Source organism: Miscanthus floridulus, chromosome 2 (genome assembly GCF_019320115.1).
Source record: "Miscanthus floridulus cultivar M001 chromosome 2, ASM1932011v1, whole genome shotgun sequence".
In the NCBI taxonomy this organism is placed as follows: Eukaryota; Viridiplantae; Streptophyta; class Magnoliopsida; order Poales; family Poaceae; genus Miscanthus; species Miscanthus floridulus.
In genome coordinates this window covers 38,427,191-38,438,043 of record NC_089581.1, presented here as the reverse complement: position 1 = coordinate 38,438,043, position 10,853 = coordinate 38,427,191, and the positions used below count along the sequence as shown (strand labels likewise).

The 10,853-nt window shown below is 45.6% G+C and overlaps 1 protein-coding gene across 1 annotated transcript; it reads left to right on the top strand.

Annotated features, from left to right (window-relative positions):
• Positions 1-7,297: 7,297 nt before the first annotated feature.
• LOC136538514 (WRKY transcription factor 71-like) lies at positions 7,298-9,679 on the top strand. Its single transcript, XM_066530475.1, has 3 exons — positions 7,298-7,425; positions 8,096-8,242; positions 9,031-9,679. Exons 1-3 carry the CDS (start codon positions 7,394-7,396, stop codon positions 9,254-9,256), a joined length of 405 nt encoding a protein of 134 aa, XP_066386572.1. The 5' UTR covers positions 7,298-7,393; the 3' UTR covers positions 9,257-9,679.
• Positions 9,680-10,853: the final 1,174 nt, after the last annotated feature.

The following is a 10,853-nucleotide window of genomic DNA, read 5'->3' as shown; positions in this document are numbered from 1 at the left end:
CTAACCCACCACTCTCCTATCCCGGGTGTCTAGGTCCCCGTCCAAACTTGGACTTCAAGCCCCCGCCTCTGAGTCCTGGACTCAGTGCGGTGCAAGGACCTCCACCACCTCCTCTTCCCATCAGTCGGTCCAGAAAGAGCCGGATCTGCGACAAGAGAGCAGCAAGCCTTCCCTGCGCCCATACCCAAGTATGTGCTCGGGACAATAATCTGTGACTTGCCTAGAGTCATATGCAATGACCGGTCCTTAATTGACACGGACAGGGAAAAAGTGTAACCGGGCTATGCCCTGTTGGCCGCAGGACACAACCCCTCACACCCACCAGTACCACAATCCACATCCCTATCTGGTCACCATTTTCCTTTCCATTATTTCATCATGATATCATAGTTTAATCACCTATTTACGAGTAACGACAAGTTACTCACGCTACCGACATCCTGAGCATAGCAGCTACTCGACCTGTACTAGTAGGACTCATGGTGGATATATTTATGCATGTAGTTTCCATAAAATACCTGTAATGTAAATGCATATCATATAAATATATTCAGTGATCATTTTAAAAATAGGGGTTATGCACCGGGGCTTGCCTTGGGCAGGTGCCGGGTCAGCAAAGTTAGTACCAACAGGCTCCTAGGCTCCCTCCTATGCAAAGAGCTCCTCCTCGTACTCCTTGATCACCTCGTCGTACTCCGGATCACCGACGGGTACGAAGTCTGCATGTTCATGATCTACATGAAATGACGATGCAATGATTAACACTATGGCAACAGCAAGTCTCAATGCAAAAGTACCTCTATTAAATTACTAAGTGAGGTCTACCCACTAAAGTCTAAGCTACATACCAGTACTACTAACAAGTATGAACATGTCCTACATTCTTACGATGACTACGAATATTCATACTCCTAATGCCAGTTTACGATACATACTAGAAAGCAAGGATAATAACTATGCCCTTAAACGACTCGTTCTATGGTTACCATTTTTATAGCAAGTATATAAATGTCTAACGATCCTACTGTAACAATTTCAAAGCTAAAGCTATTGTCGGTTTACCACAACAAATCCTGCAATTAAAGATCGATATACCGCTAAGCTCTCTACTTCAATGTTATGAGCCTACCATCCTAACAGCTAATGGTGAACTAACTTTACTAACAGGTAGATGACATTTTTGTGAACCTAACAAACTTAGTTTCGCTATTTTTGGACAACCATGCAATTTACTACGATTTATCGAAGTTGGATACATAACAGGAAATAAATAAGCATTTCAAATTCCAGGAAATAATGAAAATCGAAACCTCCTTTGCCGGAACACAACGCGCGGCCCGATCCAACGCGTCACCCCGCCCGCGCGCGACGGAAGGCCAGCGCGCGGCCCACGCGGAGGCGCGGCCCAGCCGGCCAACGGCCCGCGATGGTGACGGCCTACGCGCAGAGGCAATTATGCACGGGCACCCCCGAAATACAACGAAATCGCAGCGAACTCTAAGTCACTATTGAATCAGTCAGCGCTTTTACAACAACACCCTCCGACTTCTATGTCTTCACCGCGATGAAGTCCCTGACCATCCCGGGCGCGCACCGGCGCGACGGTGCGGCACTGGACATCCACGTCGGCCACCCCAGCCCTCCCCTTACTAAAATAAAGAGCCGACACTCACCTACGTGCGAACGCAAATCACAGGGCGGAGACACGCGCGTCGAGACGTCGCAGCGAGCTCGGACCACAACGGTGGGCACCCTGCAAGTACGGTGATGTCGTTCCGGTGAACATTAGCACTGCCGGGACAAAGCGAGGAGCGGACGAGTACCAGCGACTCACCACGGAACTGGAAGACGCGAAGAAACGATCGGAGATGGCTCAGGCCGAGCCGGCCACGTGCACGCGATGAGTGCAGCGGAGCACGGCAATGACACGGCCGCGCCACGAGCTGCACTACGGTGGTAGGGTCTAGGATGTGGCGAGCATGGTGACAACCGACTGAAGGGGAGGCTAGTGGCACGAGGAATTTGACCGAGCTGCTTTGGTGGCGAAGAAAGCCGACGGCGTAGGCACTCCTGGTCTTAATGGCCCGAAAGCTCGGCCCTTCAAAATTGGCGCATAGGACTGAGCTACAGGCGGCTATGTGGGGCAGGATGGGCGACCGGCTGCCCAACGAAGCTGCGGGCACGGCCAATTGAGGCACGGTTCATTTACCACGGCGAATTAGAAAGTTGGCCCCGCTAGTCACGGCGACAGCGGAGACAGGGGAGCTCACGGCGCGGCATGGCTCGTCTGCGGATGTCAACGCAAGGTACCGCCGTGCCTGGCCATGGGGAACCTCAGGGCGTGCTCTAGACAGCCGTCCGCACGGCCGCTGCAGCAAACGACGAGACTCGGAATGGCTCATCTGCGGACAGCGCCAGGCAACGACACTGCGGACGCGACGCCGAGGTGACTGTGAAGCAGGCAGTCTTCTAGCACGCAAGCGGCCAAGGGAGTCAATGGAGCGGTGCCGAGCATAGCCGCTGGTGACGCGGACGTGGGACCCAGCGCGACCACGGCCACGGCGGGGCAGGGCAAGGTGCTGGCAGAGCACGACCGGCGGCCAGGGCGCAACGCGTCGGCTGGCGAGGCGGGCAGCAGCGAGCAGGTGGCCAGGACGCGCGGGTCGTGCGCGTGAACGGCGTCGTGAGCGCAGCCGGGCGCGGCGGTGGGCTCAGCCAGGTGGCAGCGGGTGCGGCCCGTGCGGTAGAGCGCGCTGGCAAGCCAGGGGGAATGGTGACCGCGCCTAGTGATCAGCCAGGTGGCGTGCACGATATTTAAAGCAGCTAGGAAACGTGTATGCCGCGCTCCAAACGCTAAGCCAATTGCTCGATGCGAAAAGGAGTACACCGAGCCATCACCCTCAGTCGCGACATTGCGCTACTTCTTAAGCCAATTGTTCTACAACTAATGCCAAAGATGTCTTCGTCGACCACTTCAAAGACTTACGCGGAGGACGTCGATTTGAAAGGTTTCGCGTCGAATCCCAAACCCGACCCTCGGGGCGTACTCGCTAGCCATCCATGTCTTCGACCGCACATTTTTATCGCCGTTCATGAAACGTTTCATAACATTTTGTTTTAACAAGAATTCGATTAAGATAATAATTATGTTATGTGACACGAAACATAACCTTTGCTTTCCCGTTTCGTAAAAATGTTTCAATACCAAACATTGATTATAAAGCCTATCATACACAAATGCACATAACTCAGATGCTTACGAAATGTTTCAGTAAAACATTACAATGTAACACCAGGGTGTTACAAGTGGGGGGCAACGCCGGCGTCCTGCTTCCACTTGGCGCGCCCGGCCTGACGGTGGTCGGCCACGACGGCGTGGACGCGACGGTCATCAGAGCTAGCGATGTCGACTGATAGAGGTATTTCTCCCCCCTCCTAAATCCTAATCGGTGGCGAGTTAGCAAAATCCCCTTAAATCAAAGTTGTAGAGCTATGATAGAGCTACAATTTTTCTTTAGAAAGTATCAGCTAATTCGCAAAGGATTAAGAGTTACATCAACCCAAAGTCGGCTACGTCAAACTGTAAACTTAGTTATGACTTAGAAAATTTTCTAAGTTTGAAAAATAGCATTTCAATTATTTTTGTGATCCAATTTCAAGCATGTTAGGAGCTGAATTAGCCTATGACCCAAAAATAAAAGTTGTCACACTACTCAAGTAATACAACTTTGTTTTTGGGTGCACATCCATGCAAAGTTTCTAAAATGCAGTTCAACTCCAGTCAAACATACCACATAAAATGGGTACTTAACACTATAGGGATGACTTAGAGATCAAACTAGCCTTAGTTATGAATACCAAAGTGGTTCCTAGTGACATTCTAAACATGTTTAAAGTACTCCTAAGGTTCCACAATCATTTCATAGATTGCTCACATGTATATCCTAGGTCAAACTCAGCATATGATCACTTAGTAGCTTAATTAGGCAAAGTGATCCACATGAACATTGTTCCATTAAGTATCCTAAGTGTAGCTAAGGTATTTTAGTGACCAACATCAACCACTTGCACTCAATCATACATGATCATAAGCAAACACATAGGGAAAACATAAAATAACAAGTCATGTTTCACATGGTTCAATTGCATGTTTCATATGTGAAAGCTCATATAGGAATGCTTGATGCTTATGCTCATGCAATGCAAGTGCAATTATGCAAGCCTAACACCTAGGGTGTTACATTACTCCTACCTATAGGTCTATTTGGTACAACTTATAAGCTTATTATCCTGAAATAAGTTGAGATTAAAAGTCAAATGACACGTTTTTTACACTTTTATGGCCATGTTTCGTCCCATATCACCTATTTGTACTAAAATGCATAAGCTGAATCAGATCAACCTATTTTCATAAAAAAAAAAGACCAGATTATTTTGACGCACCCGTTTTTACTTCATCTGTATAATTTCTCATAGGAGTGCTTTTTTTTACCGCTACACCAAACATGGTCTTTTTAGGGCGATATTAAATGGGTCGAAGTTCACATTCACATGAAGATGCATGGAAGATATATGATGTGAAAGGCACGAAGCTTGAAGCGTACACCAAATATTACCTAGCTAGCGCTGGCTAATAAAGGCAAAAAGAAAAGAGGCCGCAGCTTCTTGGAACAAGACCACGCAACGAGGGAACGGTTGCTGACGTAGGACACGTGACGTCAGTCACGGCTCCAGCCGCGACCTGGCGCGACATTCCCTCCTCTCCAAACCACGCGGGCCCCGCCCCGCCAACGGCCGTCCAGGGTATATATAGGGCCGCCGTTACGAGCAGGAGCAGAGGGCGATTCCTTCGCAGAGCGCGCTGTGAGGTTTGAATTTGATCAGCATAAAGTTGATGTTAGCTTGAAATTGTATATTCGCCCTTATAAAATTGTTCTATTGTTGGATTTTACTTCTTCTATTTCAAATTATATGTTGTTTTAATTTTGCTAGGTACGTAGCCCTTTAGTAGAAGCAAACAAGCCATTTGTTTGTTTCAGCTTGCATATTGTAACAACTTATAAGATGCCTCTATTTTTTATGGGCTTTGTTGTAGTACCCTCATATGTTGAGCCGTTCATTTGAATGGATTGGAGGTCGCTCGAACTACTTCAGCAGTACTTTTCAGCGAACGAATAGTGTTTTCCTCTCACAATAAATCAGCATAAGCCAAATTTCAGCGAAACGAACAGGTCTTCCTTCGAGGTAATAGATTAAATAAGTAAAGTTTTAGATATAAAGATCTTTTTTAAATCTAATTGATGCATGTATGATCTAGTAGATATGATCAATCTTTTTATTTTTGCAACTTTGGATATAATATAATTTAATTAGAATAAACTAATTATTTTTATGCACTTGTTACTTAGGAACGCACCATAATGTGCGTATATACCAACTTACATGCACATATTTGAAACCCTATGTACGTATATGAAACTTTACCATAGCTATCTGTCTTATTAGGAGATCCTCTCAAATATGTATGTAATATGACCGGGTTTTTATTTTAACATAAAATATCATTAAACTTTATACATAATGAATCCGCTAAAAATTTATTTCTGGTACCCTGTTGTTATTGGTGTACAATTTTAACCTTATAACGTGATTAGGTTTATACACATCATGACATCAGAGTGATAGTTGTCATTTTAGTTTAGCCATGGCAACAAAAAAAAAAGGACGTGACGACAATCGCACAAAAGAAAGGGTGCAGCCATGCGCAAGAACAGGGAAGGGGCTGCATGCCCACCCATGTCTCACATGATTAGAGGGATTTGAGAATATTTTTCCTATTTTAATTAATTAATTGATTTAAAAATCTAAAAAATCAATGACTTGGATTTATTTGAGATATTACCTCCTAGGAAGTAAGGAGGGTACCGTAGCATTGCCTATTTTTTTTATCAATATAAGCATTTTGTACTATGATTAAGACAAAGGAAGAGAGGGGAGAACAATTCTATATAGTCAAATAAGCTACGAACTATACTTACTCTTTCATATTTTACAGGGATTCATATACATATAAAATTATTTTCATCAAGCTTTCATATTGAACTTTCCAAATATTTTTGCGATTACATAGTACAACTCAAATACTCACAATGCACGTACACTCACCCCTATGAACGCGCACACGCACACAAACCCTAGCCCTATGAGCATCTTCGAAGATTGGGCCCAGGGTTCAAAATTTCGGCGAAATTTCGCGAAATTCGGTAATTTCGGTGGTGGCCGAAAGAAAAATCCAAATTTTTGTAATACACTAATACATGTGTTATATAACTTTAGACTCAATTTTTTATTGTTTATATTGCATATTTTTGTATTCAATAGATGTGTAGTCATAAATCATACTAATATTTGTTTAGATTTAAATGTTTTTTTTAGAAAAAGCATACTTCATGTGCTAGTCTCTAAAAAAATTCGCCAAAATTTCGGCCGAATTTCGCGAAATTCGGTAGTTTCGGTGGTGGCCGAAATTTTTGCAATATCGAAATTGAAAACCCTGATTGGGCCGGTAAATCCTCGAGATTGACGAAGTCATCATATGTGCCTCGCTGTCAACGGAAACGTCGCCTACCTTTTTTTTAGCACAAATGCCGTTAAATCCTAGAAACTTCCCATTGTTGTCCCATTTTCATATTTCCCTGAAAAATGTGAAAACAAGGTGGACAAATACATGATTCCACACCCGTTCTCACCCCTAGTATTTAGTTAAAGAAAATAGTGTACTCTCTCAAGTACAAATAATGATGTTTCTTGACTTCAACACCTCTAACACAAAATTGTAATTAATATTATTTGTATAATATATTTATCAAAAAACATGTTGCCTCTCTAGAAAAGTCTACCTCTTGATGTCATTTTTCAAATATCAAAACTCGGTACACAAAAGAATTGATTTAGAACCAAAGATTAAAATGCCTCACTACATGCATGATGAAACCTGAAAATACTGTTCTACTAGTGACTGAAGGGAGTAATATCCAACAGTAACTTCTTGTTGCAAAGATTAGTTGTGTATCCATATTCCTCCATAAGGAGATAACGACATCACAGTGGTTTTCTGGTTCAATCAAAAGCAGTAGCAAAGTTGGGTAGGACAGCATGTGAACCCAAAAATTTGCTGATTCGTCTTCGTCTTGACGACGTTAACGACGTCGCATCAGAGAAGCTTCCATTCGATTGACTAAGCCTTGATAATAAATATACCACCCAAACCAAAGAGAGCTTCATCACTGCTCTCAATCTCTCCCTTTCATCTCAATGTTTCATTCAGTAAACTTTGCGATAACATGGGAGCAGCAGTAGAGCACAGGACGTAGACGTACGGTCACCGGCGTCCATGGATTCAAGCTCACAGCCCGGCGGCGCAATGTATGCATCTCTCTCTCTCTCTCTCTCTCTCTCTCTCTCTCTCTCTCTCTCTCTCTCTCTCCCCCCCCCCCCCCCCCCCCCCCCCCCCCCCCCACCCCCCCCACCCCACACACACACACACATCGTTTGGGGATGAATCAAATGGGGCTGCCAATTATCAAGGAACGAATGGTTTTTTGTTCACCCTCTTGTTATACTAGTCTTCTCTCTACGCTATGTTTGATGCGTTTGCCTTAAACCACACTCGGTATATTAGGGGTTGGCAACTTATCATAGCTTTGGTTCTCATGCACTTCATGGTTCATCATGTTTTTGTCAAATTTTCATGTAGCAACATGGAGGTACCACAACGGATGTTCAAGTTCATGATATATGTATGGATTAGCACTACGAAGTATATATATACTTCCCTATAGATATCAAATATCATCCCTGACTACTTGCAGCAAATAAATAGATTTATAAATCATCTATTTATTACCATCAATTCCAATTGGTTTAAGCAATTCAGCTGATCCTGCTAGTGTAGCTGCTACATAGATCAGCTTAAGCTTTGCATCCTTGTATAGAACTATGTATAGAAGCAAAAGTAATTAAGCACCCGGCGGCAGATATGTTACGTACAGGTTGTTGTTATGCGTGTGACAAAAAACTGTAGTGATGCATGCAGAGGGAGCGGAGGAGGAGAGAGAAACCAAAGGGAGGAGGAGGCGGCGGCGGCAGAGGCCGGCAACGGCAGCCAGCTGGTGATGCCGGAGGACGGGTACGAGTGGAAGAAGTACGGCCAGAAGTTCATCAAGAACATCCAGAAAATCAGGTACTTGCTCCGTTCGACTTCGATCGAACATGCATACATATATAGCAGCATTTTATTTTTGGCATCGATCGACGACCCGAGGCGAGATTGATGATCTCGAACTGTCAAATAAAGGTAGTGCAAACTTGATCATACCATTTCGTGTCACATCAGATTAAATAGCTCGACGTTGACCAAGCTTTGACTTGTTCATCTCCTTTCGTCCTGTGCATCAAATCATTTTAATTGAGTCGATATGACGCCCATCGATCGATCACTGGGACAATGGAATGGAATGCCCCGTCCCCGTGCATAGGCATACCGCATACGTGCAATGCTTTGCTGCCAGATCTTATCGTCGAAGAAGAATCAACCGAAGAATCCTCGCTTTCTTAATAACGGTCAACCAAATAGCCTGACGAGCAAATTGCACAGGTGTGTGTTGCATGCCAACTGAGGGGGTGTTTGTTCCTCCTCCTAAACTTTAGTGTTGTCTCATCAGATGTTTAGACATATGCATGGAGTATTAAATATAGATTAATTACGAAACTAATTGTACAGTTTGCGACTAATTTGCGAGATAAATCTTTTAAGTCTAATTAGTCCATGATTTGACAATGTGGTGCTACAGTAAACATGTACTGATGACGGATTAATTAGGCTTAATAAATTCGTCTCGTGGAGTACTGACGAATTTTATAATTTATTATTTTTATTAGTATCTGAACACCCCATACAACACCCTTACGTGACATCTCCTATATTTTAGTCACTGATCAAGCGGCACCCCTGACGATCCAATGGCGCAGGAGCTACTTCCGGTGCCGGCACAGGCTGTGCGGCGCCAAGAAGAAGGTGGAGTGGCACCCGCGGGGCCCCAGCGGTGACCTCCGCATCGTCTACGAGGGCGCGCACCAGCACGGCGCCCCGGAGGAGGCGGCGGCTCCTCCCGGTGCACAGCTGCAGGGCGGCGGCGCCTCCTACAACAGATACGAGCTGGGCGCGCAGTACTTCGGCGGGGCCCGGTCGCAGTGACCCGGGTCAGCTGGCGCTGGGGTGACAACCGACAAGAAAGGCCGGCGGCGTCGCGTCACGCAAGGATCAGCTCCTGCGGTCCTGCCCCTGCTGGCCTGCTGGCTGCGGACCTGCGGCTGCATCCGTCTCTTTCGCTGCGCACCGGAGGGCAGCTGCAGGTGCTGCCGGTGGTGGTGCCGGTGCCGGTTGACGCCTTGCGCCGGCGCGACGTGATGTTGAGTACGGATTAATTGTTGCTGCTCCGGTCAACTCTCTGGTCTAGTACTGGGCCTTGTTTAGATCGTGGTTAGGAATCACTATTTAGCACTGTCGCACTTTCGTTTGTATTTGATAATTATTATCTAATCATGGCTTAACTAGGTTTAAAAGATTCGTTTCGTAATTTACAATCAAACTGTGTAATTAGTTATTTTTTTATCTACATTTAATACTCCATGCATGTATCCAAAGATTTGATGTGATGAAGAGAGAATAAAAAAACTTGCAATCTAAACAAGGCCCAAGTGTATATGTATAATATGGATCGGAAAAAAACAATTAGATGGAAGTGGGAACTAGCACCGCCGCTATTATGTTTTGTTTTTGCAACTCTAATGTGAAAAAAAGTGTAACCTCAAGGGCAACTTGTGTGCTAGTAGTGGAAAGGCTCCAGAGTTGGGTTCGAGGCCCTGGTCACCCAGCTTGAATCATCCCTTATCAGTAGGGATGAAAACGGATCGGATACGGATGGATATCACCGATATTACATTTGTTTTCATATTTCTGTTCGGATTTGGATTCGAATACGGATAGTGTCAACTATGTCGGATAGGATACGATTGGATATCGACATCATAAATATGCGATTTGAGTATTCGGATACGGATACGGTATCGGATATTGGATATCCGGACTCGGATACGGACAGATCTCAATCCCTCTAAACGGATTCGGTTTCGAATACGGTCGGAAAATATCTGTACCGTTTTCATCCCTACTTATCAGTGAATGCGACGTTTTCGACCTAGCTTTATCAGTGGGATAAGCCTAATCCGTTTAGTCAGCTTTAACATTCAATCATTTGCAGATAGCACGACGTCAATGAGTAATGAGTGCCTCACTGTACCCGCTAATGTCTGCCGACAACTGATCACTGCAACTGCTCGATATGCACAACCCAACAAGTTGGCAAAATTAACGAAAAAGTAAATTGCACGGCCGGTTCTTAAAGTATTGGGCAGGTTTCATCTAAGTCACCAAACTACTAAATCGCAAGTTTGACTCCTCAATATATCTAAGTGATTTCATCCAGGTCCAAAATAAACACGAGTAAGGTTAGAAGGTGACGTGGTCGTCCACGTCGTTAGCCACGTACCCATGGGCTCGAGGCGCACTCGCCCAGCCGGCCATGGCCGCCGCCGGCAGCGACAGCCTCGCCACCAGCCGCGCTGGCCGCGGCAACCCTGGCCCGCATCGCGCTCGACCTCCTTGCCCCATGACCACCTCTCCTCTGCTATTCCTCTGGCCGGACGCCGCCCCACCCCGTCCCGACGCCCCACACACGCGAGCGCTGCCCCAGCGCCTCCGTGGCTGACCCTGCCTCACGGTGCTAGTGGTC